Below are 17,584 nucleotides of genomic sequence, written 5' to 3'. Positions count from 1 at the left end.
GGCCCCCCCTGGCTAAGGCACGCACTCCTTGCAGCAGTGGGTTAAATGCCTTAGGGCCTGACCATCTTCGGTGCGCCCGAAGTAGCAGGCAGCAATTTAACCGAACCGTCACGTGCAACGGCGCCGAGAGCCTCAAACCACGCTAAGCCTTCGGCGTCGTCCGAACATGCGGGACGGATGTGACTAAACCAACACAGCTGACGACGCTGCCGTGCCGATGAACCGTGTCATTCGTCAATACGAACAGTCCTGCAGTAGTCACGGGATGAAACCAGATAAGCCTTGCACACTATTGGTATCTCACTTCGGGGCTCGCGTTTCGACCAACGAGACTCGCGGGCTCGTTTACGATTTAGGAGACTGATACTGAGTGCCCTGGAATTTCCTCATCAGGCTGTCATCGACGGGCCTCAAAACAGCAGCATCGCTTAGGCTCAATCCCTTGTCCTCTTCCAGAACGCCCTCAGCAAAGGGCTGGCACTAATTTTGAGGCCGTCACGGAACGATCAGCCCAGTCATGCCACCCTCTGCAGATCCTCACGTATTTGCAGCCATTAACTGAGTACGGTTGCGGAACATTTATGCGAGAGAAGGTTATTCTAGTCTGCCTCTAGCAGTTGCCTTACGAGGCCATCCCCACTCGCGGTTCGCGCTCGGTCGCATCGATGGAGCAATTGTGTCCAGCAGACCGGCCTCAGTGGGTCCACCATCGACCGGCAACCCGGCCAAGTCGGCAAACGGCCACTCGGGGCACAGCATTTTTAGACCCCCGAACCCAATGGCGTCGTCAATCCATGCCGACCAAGCGAACGTCAGCAAAAGCCAAGAACACGCAGCCGTGCAGCCGTGCAGTTGCACCCACCATCTCCGGATTTCTCGAAGCATTTAAGAGACGCGGCTCCCCCGCGGTCTGGACGAGTCTATAGTATTTTCGATTCATCGTGTATTCTCATACAGAATCTTGTCTTGACTTCACGCAAACGCACACACACACACACACACACACACACACACACACACACACACACCAGAAGCCACACAATTGTCTAACACAGTTCCTAAACTAGCATTGAACAAAATGTCTTCCCTCACTGCCCCCATCGACATCCCTCGGCCCAAGAGCAGCCGCGCCGGCTCCGACGCGAGCTCCATCTCGGCCGACTCCTTCACTACCAGAAGAGCAGTCTCTCAAGACTCTCCGCGCCCCGCGAAGAGGAAGCACTCCCACTCCCACTCCCAGACGGTGAACGTCTACACCCACTGCGGACGTCACAGCTCACAGTTCCTCTTTGGCGGTCGCTCCTTCACGGACATGGCGCGCTCCATCTTTAAGCGCGATTAAATCGTTTGCATCGGTGTTTCCCTCAAGAAGAGACATAAAACAGGGGAACACCATTGTAAAAACGTCATAAATGCACGGCAGCCAACCCGCCGCCGTGACCATGGCCGCCGCCGAGTCGGACCGGCAAACAGCCCCGCCAAGAAAGCGGCGAAACCTCAGGGCTCCACAACGGCACAAACGGCTTCCAAAGGAAGCGCCAAGCGGGAGCCCGCAAAAACCGTCTTCCGGTTGACCTCTCTTCAAGAGTGTCGACTGCACAATCTATACAGCACCGGGGGCCCGGAGCAAACAGCGCAAGCGAGCCCTCGGCGCCAAGGCGGGAACCGTTGGGGGATATCAAGGAGCAAATTCTAGGCCCTTTCCCCCCCAGCAACGAGCGCCCGTTATCGTCAGGCAAAAAGAAGACCAGACATTGGACAGACAGCAGAGGGAATAAAACCACATTCCCCGCCCGGTACCAACGCTGCTCCACTTAAATCATCCCATTCAACCCTCTCAGCATTCGTAATATTACGGGGTCCAGGACTTACTCGAGCCTTGGCGAGGGCGAAGCAAACGAGTCAAAAGATTGCGCCAAGCAACAAGAAAAAACCGTTGAAGACCGGTTCGCGCCAATGAGAAGCGGCGCATGTCAAAACTTGGCTTCGTTCAACCTTCAACCCTCTTGCGGAGAAGGAGAGGACGAAAAATGACGAGACGCGGGTCATGGACGGTGACATCGCCCCGGTCAGAATCCCGTTAAATTCTCTCAGGATATGTTTTTTTTTTTTTTTTTCTTCCAAACAGATTGCGGACAATGGAATAGCCGGGGATCGGATTGAGTTTCGTTAGTGGATTCCGCGGTGAATGAACAAAGTCTTTTTTTTTTTCTTTTTCTTTCTTCTCCTTCCCATTCTGTACTCTAGAGTATTTGGGAGGATTCCATTTGTGGAATTACCATTATAGTAATTGGGAATTAAGAAAACATGTTATAACACAAAGAAAAACTATGTGTATATTCGAAATCTTGATATGTCGATTTATGCCAAGTAATCCTCACACCGCAACACACACATTTTCCCATTCTTGTCTCGTCATATATCCGAATGCCAGTAAGATTTACATTATTACAAAGTCGTTCCATCATATCTCAACGCCCCTTGTATACCCGCCGAGACCCCTTCAACCCCTGCTACTAACTATCATGTCGATAACCATGGTTTCTCGTCGTCCGCTCATCTCCTTTTTCTCTCTTTCTCTTGACCTCCTCCTCTCCCCGGGTGAATGACCGCATGCAAATGCCTGTTATGCACACACTTCCTTGGCCTCAATATGTACCCAGTCCAACACACAAAATTGTACCCCATATCGGGCCCCCTCCACAAACGCCGGTGTACTATATAGTAAACAACCCTCTTTTCTCTCTATTTTCTTGTCCCCGTAAGATCCACCACGGCAGTAAGCCGAATTACACAACAACAACCACACCCACACGCCTCTGATGCCCATGCGTACTCCGTAGCGTAAACATCATCGTGCTTCTTCTCCACTAACCCCTCTCTCAAGGGGGAAAAAAAAAATCACTGAAAGAAGCAGTTTGCCCCGCTCCCCGCCGCCCCCCCTTTAGTTCGAGATAGAGTTGAGCACGACCCGCGAGTGATCAAGCAGGTTCTTCTGGCCTGGGACGTTCTGGGTGTACCGGGCGTTGAACTTCATAATCTTCTTGGCGGCGCGGAAGGTGGCGTCGTCGACGGTCAGGGGCTCCGCGACGACGTTCCACGCGATGCCCTGCGTGCAAGGAGGCGTCGTGAGGCTGCCGTCGTACTGGTAGACGTCGGACCTCGCGAGGATCTCCTTGAGCTCGCAGAGGGAGAACCCCTCCGTCTCGGCGTGGGAGCCGGGCTCCGCGACCTCGTCGAGGTGGGAAAAGACGTTGGCGAGGAAGACGGACGGCTTGGTGTTGTCCACCTCGATCAGGAACCCGACGACGGAGGCGCTGGGGCCCGTGGAGTCTGTTGGAAAGTCAGTTATACTGCGTGCTTTTCTTCCTCCCCTCTCTCTCTCTCTCTATCTCTCTCTCTAGTTCAATAAAATGATAGGAACCGGGTTGAGGAGTCTGCGGAGTGGGTCGGGGGGAGAAAGGTGGGCGTGGGTTCTTACTCTTGTTGAGCTCCGCATCGGCCTCAAAGACAAAGTGCACCTCCATGGGAAAGTACTCGCTCTCGACGCGGTGCTCGCTGGGCGTGTGGAAGTGGAACTGCTTCAGCTTGTAATGGCGTCCGTGACGGGTCAGAGTGCCGTTCTGGGCCACTACCTCCAGCGTGCTGCCAAGGTTCTCGAAGACGGCGCCGTGGGGGTAGGACGGCACGTCGAAGCCCAGACTCGAGCCGGGAACCACGGTGGCGGAGGTGTCGTTGAGGTTGATGGGGCTCTGCTGGGTGCCGGTTGCGCACAGCGAGCTGGCGTTGTTGTGACTGTGCCAGTTGAGGGGACCCTTGAGGTCGTTGTAGCCAAAGGTCGCGACCTCGACCTCGCCCTCGCCGCCGCCCATGGCACGAGTGTAGAGGGAGGTGCGGTGGTCGCAGATGGCCGAGGCCAGGGACACGAAGGGGAGGATGACAGAGGACTTCATGGTGTAAGTGTGGTAGTATTAAGAAGGGGAATTAGAGCAAGTGACTAGTAGAAATTGTAAGAGGCGGATGCTCAGAGAGATTGGTAGGAGGACGGTAGCCTCTTTATCTTTCTCCCAGATCGCGGAGAAGTCACCGTCAGATCCATACCCACAGCCTTTCCCCCCCCAAGTAAGACGGACCATCTACCGGGGGGCAAAGCTGGTCTGGCCAAGAGAAGCAGGGTACATTATCCAGCGGGTGTCATGTCAAAGAGGTTGGGTGTCACAGAGAAAGGAGAGGCAACATATCGTGCAGCATCTGGTGGGCTCCTGCGAAAAAAGATCGGTCCCCATGCCGGGGGTGGACCAGGGTTGCGAGTAGTGTATAGTGTAGTATGCGAGTGAGCAGAGCCGTTATGGGGGTGGACACCAGATGAAGATCTCCAAAATCCACCCAGAGTGCCAAGACGCAAACAAAAGGCGCAATGAGAGGAGAAGGGGGGAGGGGAGCTTCCAGAATCCCGTCTCTTTCTCGGCTGCGTCTGAAGGGAGAATGAAAGAGAGGGAGTTGACAAAGGGAAGAAGGATTGGATCGCGAAACAGAATACCGGAAACTTTTTCCTGCATGACAAACCGCTCACATGCCGCGGGCGGAGCAACGGCGAGTGTAGTTATCTACAACACCACACCACCTATGGAAGCCCGCGTTAAAAGGTGGTGGTAAGCCGCCATGCTTGATGACAGGTTAAGCCTCGGCTCTGATAATAGTCTTTACAGCCCAGCTTTCCGCAATAGTTTGCGTGGCTGTTCAGCGTGGCGCCGTTTCGGCTACTCGAAATCATACCCATCCAAGTTCTTCGAACGGAAGCCTCAAACACACAAAGCCTGTAAACTCTAGTTAAAGAAGCCCTAGAATAGAGTGGGACCTGGACGACATGGTGCAGCAGAGCATTGGAGTACACGCTGCTTTGGAATTCCCAAGTGCTCAACCGCGGAAGTTACTTTGCCCGATATTAAAAGTAGATGATGAACGATTACAACACGCCCGCAAATGCAACTTCACCCGCAAAAAGAAAACAAAGCGAATGTCAACATCTCCCTGGTCCCGAATCCTCGGGAACCAAAAACCACCCCACCATGTAATGTCGGTCCCTCGAGCCCCTTCGACCGGGCGATGCCCTCCATGCCGGGCACCGCGGCTCGGATACCTAGTATTCAGCTGCAGTGCATCTTAGTCAGGCCGGCTTTTCAAAGCGTTGACCACCTCCGGGTTCCTCCACGAATTACACAGAGCAAACGCGGCAAACGGCCAACCACAGTTGGATTTTCCATTAGCCTACAGCCGAATGCGAGCCGGTATTTCCCTCCTTCTCTTGCTTATGTGTCTCCCCTTAGCCACAAGCCACGCTGAGAATATCGGCGGAAACGCCTACTGGAAGTTTGCTTCGTGTGTAATCTCGTCGGTTCACAGGTGCGACACCACAAGACGGGTTCTTCATAGCTCACAGGAGGACACGGGGAGAGAGAGAGAGAGAGAGAGTAAAGGCATGTAATTTCAGGAACCACGTCGTCCAAACTACCCGTTACCCGTCTTGGGACGAACGCCCTTGGCACAGTCCAGACCGTTCGCTGTCAAAATCGCTGACGAGCCCACTAAGCACACACATAACAGGGGGGGGGGGCAGCGAAACCCCCCGGCCGCACGCCCCCCCGGTTCCCCGTTCAACGCCATCCGGCTGGGCGCAACCCTTTTTTTTTTTTTTTCTCTCTTGAAAACCCTCTTCTCCAACAACCGATGCCGGGAAATTCTCGAGCCACCGCATCACAGAGTCTGGAGTAGTCTGGGGAGGGGAGCAGAGACAGAGGGGCAAAGAGGGGAAAGACGTACGATGATCGTCACTTCGATTCGCCGAGACAATTCCTCCCCCCCTCCCCCTCCCCTTCCCCTTCCCCTTGGTCCCTTTTCTGTTGTATGAATAATTACTACACTACCGAGGTATTGGCTTTTGACGAAGCTCTGGTCTGTTTCTTTCCAAGTTTAATCCAACGTCGATCGGAATGTGCCCGAATCGGCGGGGTCAACGGACGAAGATCACTTCCTCGGGCGTGTCTGTCTGTCGTGAAGAAGAGGTTGGAAGTGGATGTGCGTGTGTTTAAACTGGGGTTTGACAACCAGACTTTGCGCACAATTGCGTAGACAAGGACCTTTGGTCATCTTATCGCGCCCGCGTATTGGCCAGTTACCATATCTCGTTGACGCGATCGTGGAGTCGACGACTACGTTTCCTGTAGTCTCAGTCCCCGCAAACTGCCATGTTCATTGAACCTTTGGCTCCGTCGAGTGAAGAGCCCGGCGACCTTGATGTATTATTTTTAGAACTCCGGATGGAGAAACGTCTTTTCGCTGACTCAATGTCGTGATACTCCCAGGCATGCACATATTGGATGGACATCATGACGGAACCGTCCACCAGCCCCTTCTCTATGTGCTCTTTCAGACAACCATACATCCAGTTCAAGAGTCTACAACCTCAATTGATGACCAACAACACTGCCATGACTCGATCGTGTAAGCCAAGCCACTCAGCTACGTCTTTCTCGGTCCCGGTTATCACCAGCTGGTGTAGTGAAACGACTCAGCCCTGCCCGTCTGACTACATAGGACATGGCTCTGGCGGAGATATCCAGTGACAACCACCTGCCAGTATACACGGGAAGTTGTCCTCAAGTAACCCGAGCCCCCACCCTCATCATAGTCATCGGATAAAGGCACGTTGTTTACTCAAAGTTTTGTGTGTTTTTATCAAATTCATCACTTTGATATTTCATCCTGTCGTCCGGCAGCAGGGCCGTCAAAACGCAGTCGAGAAATGGAAAAAAAAAAAAAAAAAAAAAAAAAAAAGGTAGGCGTTGCCCCAGCATCTCCGCAAGCTCAGCCCACGAGCCAGAGCAAGGCAACTAGATGTTATACGGTACAAGTACGATGCGCATCAGTGAATTGAACGAATGCTCGACGTTGCAACTCACTCACAATCTTCCGACCTGGCAAAACTCACTGTCGGTCGTTCGAGGGAGCCGCATGTCATCCAGCAGCCTCATGCAAGTTCCCGAACGACATTTCTCATCCGCCGTCCGACGCTACAGACCGGTGACACAAGATAATGAGCCGCAACGCTTTCCCCGAACATGACCATACTTATTCAATACTTCTAGTGAACCGGGGAATATGATATGTGGTCTACTATCCTCCATATCACGGGTGAAGGCGACAGCCTCCATCGTCTTACAAGCGAGTCACGGGATCACACTTTTTAAACCTCATTATAAAATCGCACTCTAATCCGCCATTATACGTCCAGCAACGTTATACGAATGCTATCATCTACCGGCCCCAAAGCCGTATTAACTCGCTATAGGCCATGGGCTAGAATTTCATCTGCTGATGCTCCCGACCAACTCCAAGTCTTCGCAAGGACAACTGGTGTTGACATTATGAGCTTCCAATACACCTGGGGAACGGCACAGTAATCAGCCATTGAACAATACCCTTTACGGCGTATCTGTTTCCTCGGGCAACTCGGCACCAGATGCGGAGATGCTCGTTTCGATGTAAGCAGCGACATCATGCCACACAGCCCTACGAACAGATCCCGGAAGACAACTTGGCGTGAAGTGGTTCAAACCAAAGTCAGTTTCGGTTGTGCATCCAAGGTTGTTAGTCCAATAGAGATTTCATGTCCATGGAGGTGCTCTTATGACTTCGAAAGGGGCGCTAACCTCTAATTATATTCCTCTACGTAAGCTCATACCTATCTGACCCACCTCCAGGTTTACTTACAATGGATAACTAGGAAACACCGACTCGAAGAGGTGTGCAAGTCGCAGAGATGGGGCATAGAAGTGTCTTTCATATGCAGAGGAGCATGGTCTTCACATTTATTCACCTATGAAGCTTACATAGTTGGTCAACCTGGGACAGCCGACAACACGCTCATCATGCCTACCAGCAGTTATGGCCAACAGGCACATGCAGGCAACACCCCAAAATACAATGTGCAATGATGTGCTACCAAGGCAGAGTTCCCACATGAGACGACGGCAGCAAGATCGACCAAACACGACGATCTCCGGTCCGCTACCGTCCTTCGGTGCCGAAGTGGGGTCGGCCGGAGCTGAACACCATGCGTCCCTGACCGATACATCTCCGGCACAATCACATCTCACTCCGAAAGCATCATCCGACACCCGAGGTTGTTGTAATACTAGACGCAAGGTCGCGTCATACATTTCACATATTCAACTGTCGGAACGAGGCTCTTCGCCCGTCATACTTGGCCCCGCACATCTCCCGCAGCTGGCGTGATACGGCAACCTAGCTCCTGGGCCGGATAGTGATACTTGTCACAGGTATGAGTCTGTATGCCCGTGGACGAGGCGGGACTTGCCGGAAGGCTCGGTGAAACCCTGCGGAAGCTGAGGCTGCCCCCCGAGGCGCCAGAGCACATTGGGCCCGAACCTGCACGACGGAGCGTTCGGTTGGTATGCGAGGAGTCTTGACACAGTCATACGGCGTAGGACGAAGCTGCAGGTTGCCGCGAACAGGCACGGGCTGCTATGCCGCCTGGCGGTCCTGTCTGGATATCAATGATGTCCACCCGGCTTGGCTCGGAAATGCTGACGCTGGCGGACTGGGTGGAGCACTCCGGAGTCATGAGCGAAAGCACGCAAGTTGACTGCGATGATGGTGCACCAGCGAAGCAACGCTGTGAATGCTTCAATGCACGCCTCGTCAATGGATAATCCTTGGCAGGTCGTGTCGGCAGTAGAGGCGTGGGTTATTATTACCATGGTGTCGTTTGGCTCACTTGTGGCCAGTTAATGGCCATAAGCGGGGAATAATGGACGCCATAATGCCCCAAGTGTCCAGGACTGGGTGCAATCCGCCTGGGGGGGGGAAGCATGAGTACTTCCAAGTTGGAACCGAGCATGTGCCGTATTGAGTGGGTTCGGTGAAGTTGGATTGCCCAGCACGACGGGCTATTGGACCGGGATGTTTGTCTGTATGGACCCTTTGGGGAAACGAGCCGCCTTAAGGTGTCATGCTACTGGGGGCCGGATAGTAGCATTCAATGGGTGCGCGGCCGCTCGCTCGGCTTTTGCTTGCTCTATCGAATTGGCGACGCTTAATCCGGACTGCCTCTTCAAAAATCCGCAATGGCCATGCTACCGCACTACAGCACTAATACTATGTCGTTCCTATCCGGATATCTCGCTAATCTTTCGCGGAAGAATAATTTTACTCCCGGCCTCGGCAGGCCAAGTGGGAAACCTCCACGGCCTGGGCATGAAAGTCGATAGTGCGGGGAACCAAGTTTGGTTCTTCTCATCTCACCGCAACTGATCTGTCACTTTGGATGGGATGTCCTCAAGCATTGTTCGAACTCCGGGCATGGGCTGTCTTGGCCGTGCGAGTTGCAAGCCCCCTCTCCCTTAGGATCATACCCACGAGTGGAGGATGATGGGTCCTGCAAGATATCACTAACTGACCGGCCAGTATGGCCTCATTGGGGGGCACGGGGGGTTGCCTTGCGCTCCACCGGCTGGCCTGCATCGCTTGCAGCGCTCAAAGCGCATCCGTACACGCTGTGCCTCTGCATCAAGAACTTCCTTTACAGAATACATGGCATTCCTACTTCCCCCTGGGACATTTGTATCATGTAATTCGTCACTATTGTCGCACAGGACCCGCCGAAACGGACGACGAAGGCTGACGGACTGACTCTAGTAAACTGATCGTCGCCCGTCAATTGTTCACTAAGCTGCTCGGGCGATGGGGTTGTGGGTTGTCTCGATGGTGCCGGCGACTAAGACAAGACATCAGGAACCAGTCTTTTGATCGTGGGGCCATGTGAGATGCAGTACGACCGATCCCTTCGGAGTCAGTTGTGCACTTTTTATCCGTACCCAGACCATGGGACACGGCCGAGGGGCGGGCCTCACAGTCTTAGCAGTGTTGGTGGCTTGCCGAGCCATTCTGTGGAGGGGAAGGGGGGCCGCGCAGATGGTGAGGCAATCCCGCAAATGACGGCTATGACAATTTCCACATTGCCCCTGAGGTTGTTGAAAAAAAAAAAATCCAATTCACGACAGGTAAAACCGCGTGAGATCAAAGGCTATCGGCTGGCCCTGTGGAGAGCGCTGCGCTGCGTATTGACGATCGCCTGTTGATTGACTGCAACAGCTGGACATTGGGATCAGTGATTGATAAACTTGAAAGGACGTCAGAGATCGAGTGTAACTTCAAGGACCCTTCAATCAGTGCGCGGATTGACATTGCAGGGTCATCGGTGGCAGGGCGTATCCAAGCAGCCCTAGGACACTGTGGGAGTGGCCACTCCTCAATCTCGAAGCGATCACTACCTAGTTGGTAAAAGTCAAGGTGATCATGATAGGATAGTCTCCATAGGGTCCGTCTGATCTTCGACTCTGGTGGCAGGTTACGAGCAAAGTTTGCTAGAGAATACTTGGAGGAGGCGACAACTGCTAATCGTCGGCATGTACGTGTAGTGTATTCCACCATCTGGAGCCTGCAGAGGTGGGCCCAAAGTGGTCGCACAAAAATGCATTGCTTGGGGGAGAGAAACAAAGTCTAGGAACCACGCGTCTTGTCAAGCCTGTGAGTGTCGGGCTGTATGAATCTGGGGGTGAAGCCGGCATCCGAAAAAAAAAAAAAAAAAGAGATCTGAATCGCGTTGGTGCTTTCATGAAGACGCGAGTTTGGCGTGGGCGATTCCCCGCTACGCCTGAGAGCGACATGTGAGATTACAGCGGTGGAATCTGAGCCACGGGCCAATTACATTGGCCGATGTATCCCCCGCACGGCGAAAGAAGAAATGATGGATCGAATCCCATCTCGGCGAGCGAAATGAAAAAGAAGAAGGAGGAAAAAGCAAGTCTATTGTCTGCTTGTTGTTTTGTTGCTTGTTATGGTTGTCGGATGGCGGCGCGGGCGGACACGACAGGCGCACGCTCCCGGGACATGAGACCACGGCGCGCATAATGGTATCCCTGTGAACTCTATAAGGTGTAGTAGAAGCTTTGGAGACGGTGCCAGATGAAACAAGGCGACAAGCCAAAGAAAAACATCAGTGACCGCGATGCCAACACTGGTTAGTCAGGGACATTTTCCCAGCAGAAAGGGTGCGGTTGGCGATGCAGGGCAGGGAAACCAGTAGAAGGCGTTCTGAGTCTGTAACGGTCGATTTGGGTGGATCTCTTTCTTTGGGAGCTGCCTCGGGTCGAGGTTTTAGCGCCATACTAGATCGATGGTTCCTTCCAGACCACTCTTTGGCTTAACGTTGAGTGTAGAAGGCGCCTGTGAACCCCTAAACTAGTGTTGTATCTTGCACGACTGCTCTTTGTGGGTAGGTGTATGTGTCCTTCCTTGATACCAAACCTTGAAAGTATTCGGTCATTCTTTCGTTTACAATATGCATTTGCTGCATACATAGTACGGATCCTTCCTCAGGTCAATCAGGTTTGATTGTTCCAAGAACAACATATATATTACCCGCGTCATCGATATCAACTACTCGGCCAGCTATCTCGGTGACATTTCACCTGATCGGGTCATGTTTGCGGGGAGTGCGGCAAATTGGGACATCCGAGATAAAGGATTCGCCTTTGATCTCTGCAGTCGGCGAGAACAGCCGGGCTTAGTCACCAGGCTTGCATTATAGATGGGGCCTGTCTGATGAGCTTGTTCATTTCTGCAGCCGTCGTCAAGGTAGTATCGTGACAGATGCAAAAAGAAGCAGGAGGATTCTAGGTTATTCTTTACTAGTAGTATTGAGCGATGTCTTTCTCTGGAAAGAAGTCCAAAACCCCGTCTTCCGACGAGGGCTGGCGACAGGGGGGGCCCGAATGGTCTCCGTAAGGAGCGGAAGGTTTGCTCCAGAGACGTGTGATGGAGCCATCAAACGGTGAATGGGAAGCTCCCGAAACTCTGTTGATGAGGGTTCACGATGACTTGCGTCCGCTTGAGCTTGAGCTTGCATCTTGTGCCTCTCGAAGACCAGATGACGGAAAGTTACAAAGTGATTCAGCTTAGAAATTGTTCAGCTGCAGAACCCAGCTTAGTTTTGCCTCTCCTTTGAAAAAAAAAAAACAACACCAAAAAACCCACCCCTAAAAAACTCCAGCTAATTATGTATTCCTCCCTGCCCATTAAACAAAGACGTTATGCGAGTAAATTTCCGTACTGGTCAGCCGGAGCGAGGTACACCCCCGTGATCCAACCTCAGCTTTCCCTCATAGCGCAGCATTTGCGTCTGGGACAGCTGTTTCAAGCAGACAACGGCACGTTTCCAACGAGATTGAGACTTTGTCACCTGGTCTGGGCTTTGCCTTGTACCCACGATCCGTTGGCTCCGACGACTTCCCTCCACCCCCTTTGGACGAGGGCAGCGCCATGGATCCGTTTGGGAGATGATTACCTGGGGAAGGCTTGTCACCAAAAATTTATTCACATCAAGTAACGAAAGGACCTGGTGCTGGGTCGCAAAGCACTGATGAAATGCTCCGGCAGTTTAATACTCCATCAGCCCTCTTGCCCGTCTCCTTCAATCTTAATTCAATGCCCTTTCATCATCATAGAGTATCATGCTTGACATCAGCTGATCAACTATAACCTGAGTGCCGCACATCACGCACAGTAAAACTTGGGTCTAGGAATGCAGGATTCTGATGCTTGGACGCCGATTGCATTTGCTGCCCTTTCAGATCATGACCGTTCTCTGAATTCAAAATAGTAGCTCTGTACCGAGGACATGGGCGTGCATCATCCAAAGAGCACTAGCCAGCACCACAAATCTCCGGATCAATGCACGGATGGACGGGAACCATCTGCAATAGCAGTTAAGAACAAGTCTTGTGTCTGTAATTATCCCATCCTCACGCGACCTAGCCCTCCGATTGTTCACTAAGGCGTCCTCCCCCCCTTAAGGAAAGCACCGCAGGGCTGAACTGAGGAACAGAGGATATCAATTGTGCGCTGCATAGCAAACAGCGTACGAGGCAAATTGCCCGAGACCAGGCCTCTCCTTGTTAAATCGTGCTAGTGGACTCTAGTTGCTGACGGGGAAAACTTCATTTCCAAAGCATGAGCTTCTAGACTGTGGTGCGGAGTAATGAGCTGGACTTGCCCCCCCGTGCGTATTGGCCAACATCAGATGCCTGTAACATTACACCGCAATTCATCGTTCGCCCACCTCTGTCGATGGATGTTTCCTGCTACGGAGTCCTGGTTAGCGCTGCTGGCATAATGGACCAAGGTATCCATCTGTAGCTTGCAGTCCTCCGTTGGGAGATAACATGGGATTGTTTACTCTTGCCCTCATGTCTCCCCTCCCAGTACCCTGAAGGCAAATTACAGACTGACCAGAGTACGAAAGAATCATATCTCATCAGCAGGGGGGGCACCGGAAAGTTGTAGGGGTCCGCCAAAAGAGATCAAGGCTCTTAGACCAGCGTGCTAGTCTCCTAGCTTGCTAGCGTCATTCCCGCCCGTTGTTGACCTCGTTTCAGCCTGTGGGAATCTCGTGTATGCTTGTCATGGTTGTCGTCGCGGACAATGGTGTAGCCCGCCACATGCGGTACGGATACGTACAACTCATTGTACATATACATGGTGGGCCGGGGAAGGGCCCCAATTTGCAGCAAAGTGTTTGTGCATCTCACGTTTGAATACCTCAAGTGCCTCCCACAGGCTTGCCTCGCGTGTGTACAGGCACCCCGTTGGCTTTAGTTTCTAACCCGCCTGGTGGATCCTTCATTCGTCTCTCAACCATTAACTAAATATAGCGTATAAGATTCAGCTAAGGCGCAAGGTCGAGAAAAGAATCAAGGGGTGAAAGACCCGAGGAAGAAAGAATGGACGAAAAATCAGTTAAAAAAAAAAAAAAGCGCCATAAGATGAGGCGACATACGCCTGCAGACTTTTTGAGATCGGATCGGAATTCAAGCCTCAGACAACGTCATTGGAGGGTTGGACGCTGGCTGGCGTACATTGACCTGAGTAGAGAGTAACTCCGATGGCATCTGGTCAGTCTGTTGCCTGCCTCATCGGCACGCAGCTCGAGATGCATTCGTAAGCCAGAGCAGTACATTTTGATCACCCCCTGGATTCAAAGTGTGCCGTCTGATAGGCCTTGTTGGTTTGCTGTTCGTTGATGGCGCCCATGATCCTGCCACCTGCTGATGCTGCCAAGCTGCGGAGCCTATCATGAACGGCTTCATTATCCTCTCCTCACATCTCCCCGTCGGCGAGCACCCGGGCGCCCAGCCAAGTCCGGCAGCACCTCCAGACGGCGCTCCATCCAGTGGTTCCGCACGCAAGCCCTCGTGGAGTGGGAGTTGAGAGTGGACAGGTCAGGTTGGTGGAGTAGTCTGCAATTTTTCCCTGTCGGAGCAGGGGGCGCCATCCATTCCGATATGCACGTCGCATTACCTCACCACCTTAGCAAGGCGAAGCCACTGCAGTGGGGTAAACTCGAACTCAGATACGGGGAAAGCATTCCCTTTTTCTTCGTATCCGCCGACTCATCACACAGAACAGGTGACTGGCCACGGCACTGCAGAAGGGGGGAGGGGAGACAGAGGCAGAGACAGGCCGGACCGGACAGCTTAGCCAGCCCGGCGGCCCTGGCAAAGAGAGACACACTGGGCGATCTAGACATGATTGGTCAGCTGAATTCGTGAAGCATGTAGCTGTACCGTGGTGGCGGCCTGGCTGTCTTGCTTTTCCGCCGAAAGGTGCGTTAACAAGCCTTGTGTTGCTGAGCTTAGCAGCTATGATCGGCCTACACTGGAGGCGGTCAAGTCAAGAATCTGCAGGGTCGGTCCATTGTGCAGATGATATCCGTAGTTGGCTGGTTTATTGTTCAGAGTAGCAGCGTCCATTGAGAAGCCTGTACCTTGCGCAGAGTTCCTGGAGCGAGCTTGCCCAGAGGGCAGTTCTGTACCTCTAGTGTAGGCGCATTGGTATGGACGGTAGATGTTCGGCTGGCAGCCCCTCGTCCCTCGTTTTTGGCGTAAAGCATTTAGACGAGGGATTGGCATTACGTGGTTTCGTCGTTCCAGAGGCGTTACGTCTCTTGGATGCAGCATCTCATCTTTCGTCTCACTGTGCCCAGGCCTGTGCTCTACATCCTGTGTGCGTGCATGTGTGTGGTGCCGCCGCGTGGTTGTGTGGTGGTTAGTGGTCTTGGGCGTGGTGACCGTGTTCAGTTGGTCTACTCAGTCCTGAAGTTGCGACCAGTGGCGGCCGTGCTCTTGTTTGCTGCGCGTCCTCTGCAGGAGATCTTGTTGATGATGTGCTTTTGCTTTTTGGCCTTGCCTCTTGCGCCTACGTATATATGTAGGATGCATGTATGTATATGTGCTTTACTTCGGTTTGGCTTTGTCCGGACAGACTGCCGATCGTCTTATGATGCGCCGTCCTCTCAACTCAGCGACCCAATCGCCTCTCTCAGACTCGTAATCCCTTGGCGTGTTCAATGTTATGTGTTTTGTTGTTTCCCGTCCGAATATTACCTCATTCAGGAGGCTTTGGAGCGCGGGCATTTCAGTCGTTCAGGAGCAAGGGGTAGCGTGATTCTGATTCGCCGCCTCTCGGCCGTTTGCCCAATGGTAGGATGCCAAAATTCTCCAAGCCGAGAGACAATTCCCCATGAGAAGAAGGGACGCGTTCTGGCCATTCTTGATTGGGGGTTCCGGGATATCCACCCTGTGTGGCTGATGTGAGGTAGTGTGTCTCACACAGGTCTGGCTTGGTTAATTTGATCGATTAGTTTGGGGGGGCGGGCAGGCATAAGATGCTGCAGCAACATAAGTTAGTGTAGTTACCTTAGGTACTTCATCTAGGTGCATATAAGGGCGTGACAGTGCAAGTGCCGCTGGCGTCTTGGAGAGAACCTTCTCTTGCTTAACAGTAGAGCAGAATTAATGGCAGCAGCATAAGCAACAGCAGCAGCAGTAACTGTAGGCCTACTTAGTAGCGCATGAATGAGATGGGTACGACAATAGGCAGAAAGAAGGAGAAATGAGAGGGAAGACAGAGGGAGAGAGAGGGAACGTGTGCTTCGTACTCGGCCGGGGCTACGGCGATGAGCAATGGGGGAAAGAGGTCCCCTCTGGATCCAGTCACCGCACTTACAGGACTAATTTGGACCACTCAGACACCACGGCGTTGGACAGGGCACCCAGGCTACCGTGGGAGGCACAGGGTACCGGGGTAAAGGGGACTTTTCCCTCCTCACTGCGACTTACCTAGTCGAGGTAGTGGTACACTTTCACTGCACCAGTGCTGCACCTGCCTGTGGGAACAAGCCCAGGGTTCCCTACCAAGGTCCTTTGGGCTAAGTGGAACTCCATCGTTGTCTGACTCCAGCAGACCAATGCAGCATCGGTACGATACCAAAACCTTCCCATCTGGCAATCTCGACCCTTCCACCAGAAACTCCTCTTGGGACTCTCTCTCACCACACCCGAGTTCTTCTCTCTGTATCCCCTCAAAAATTCCTGTCTCGTCTTCCGTCTCTTTTTTTCCCTTCCCTTGTTCCTTCTCTTCCCCCCTTCTCTCGCCTCCTCTACCTATTCCCCGACATCACCCCAAAGCACACATTCCAATTCATCCCATCAGCGACCCCTTTTTTCCGTCCCAAAAAAAAAAAAGTCACGAAATCCCCCAAGAGTTGCCTGACTCTCAGGGTCCTTATTCCCAGGTTGTCCCCATATTCAATTCCCCGGTTCAACGTTCCCCCCCGATCATATCTCCAGTCGCCCTTCGCTCTTCTGTCGTTGCCGTTTACTTTCCTTTTTGCGTGTCTTTGATCCGCCTTTCCAACAACCCTCGAAAAAAAAAAGTCCAAACTCAACATACATTCGACGCCTTACGACTTGTTCTCTCCTTTTTGTCATCCACAAGACCTCGAATATCCTCCTTTCCCAAACCTGACGACAACGATAACGCGATCTCGCTTGACTGGCTCGTTCAACACCTTCTCCGTTCCCGACGATAACTTCGATACGATACTGAATCGGATACGACCGCCTCATATTCTCCCATGTTCTCGGTCGATCGCTAGCTGTGCCTCGAGTTGTCTTAGTGACACTTGATCCCCCTTCATCTCCTCGGTCGATCACTTGTCCCAGTTCGACCATTGCTTTACGGTAGCAGTGAAGCATATTCTCTCCTCAGCACGACGAATATCTCGTTATTGCCCCTGGCCGCAGGCGACCTTCCATTTCACAATCGCTTCTTGACCTACTAGGTCATCTTCGCCCTTTTCCTACGACGACGCTTCGTTGCTTGTGACAAACTAGAATTGTTTCCTTCTCTTGCATCTAAGAAACAAAAAAGGTTCGTAAGTCGCTTGCTTTCACATACCGTTCCGGACCTGGCACTGTCATCTATGGCAAACCATGTGTATTGGTCGTCTTGCCAGCAGAATGCCATAAACAACCTGCGGCCAAATCGGTCCAACCTTTGCTAACATGCCTGTCTCTCCCTAGCATCCAGCATATCGAGCTCCAAATCGCGAGCTAACCCATATTTATCCCCTCTTTGTAGTTGTACCTGAGTTTTGCTTGGT

General features: G+C 52.6%; 3 protein-coding genes across 3 annotated transcripts; 1 reads left to right on the top strand and 2 right to left on the bottom strand.

Annotated features, from left to right (window-relative positions):
* Positions 1-1,078: 1,078 nt before the first annotated feature.
* On the top strand, positions 1,079-1,342 carry CTRU02_212833 (uncharacterized protein; the record flags this gene model as incomplete). The annotated part of the gene is made up of 1 exon (XM_036721399.1): positions 1,079-1,342. The coding sequence occupies one exon, from the start codon at positions 1,079-1,081 to the stop codon at positions 1,340-1,342; it is 264 nt and encodes an 87-aa protein (XP_036586568.1).
* Positions 1,343-2,944: 1,602 nt separating this feature from the next.
* Positions 2,945-3,953, bottom strand: CTRU02_212832 (carbonic anhydrase; the record flags this gene model as incomplete). The annotated part of the gene is made up of 2 exons (XM_036721398.1): positions 2,945-3,333; positions 3,482-3,953. 2 exons carry the CDS (start codon positions 3,951-3,953, stop codon positions 2,945-2,947), a joined length of 861 nt encoding a protein of 286 aa, XP_036586567.1.
* A 3,389-nt stretch (positions 3,954-7,342) lies between these two features.
* CTRU02_212831 (uncharacterized protein) lies at positions 7,343-7,558 on the bottom strand (the record flags this gene model as incomplete). The annotated part of the gene is made up of 1 exon (XM_036721396.1): positions 7,343-7,558. One exon carries the CDS (start codon positions 7,556-7,558, stop codon positions 7,343-7,345), a length of 216 nt encoding a protein of 71 aa, XP_036586565.1.
* Between the last annotated feature and the right edge of the window lie 10,026 nt (positions 7,559-17,584).

This window comes from Colletotrichum truncatum (genome assembly GCF_014235925.2).
Source record: "Colletotrichum truncatum strain CMES1059 chromosome Unknown Contig_0009, whole genome shotgun sequence".
NCBI lineage: Eukaryota > Fungi > Ascomycota > Sordariomycetes > Glomerellales > Glomerellaceae > Colletotrichum > Colletotrichum truncatum.
Note: the sequence above shows the minus strand (reverse complement) of the source record. Positions and strands in the feature narration are given on the sequence as shown.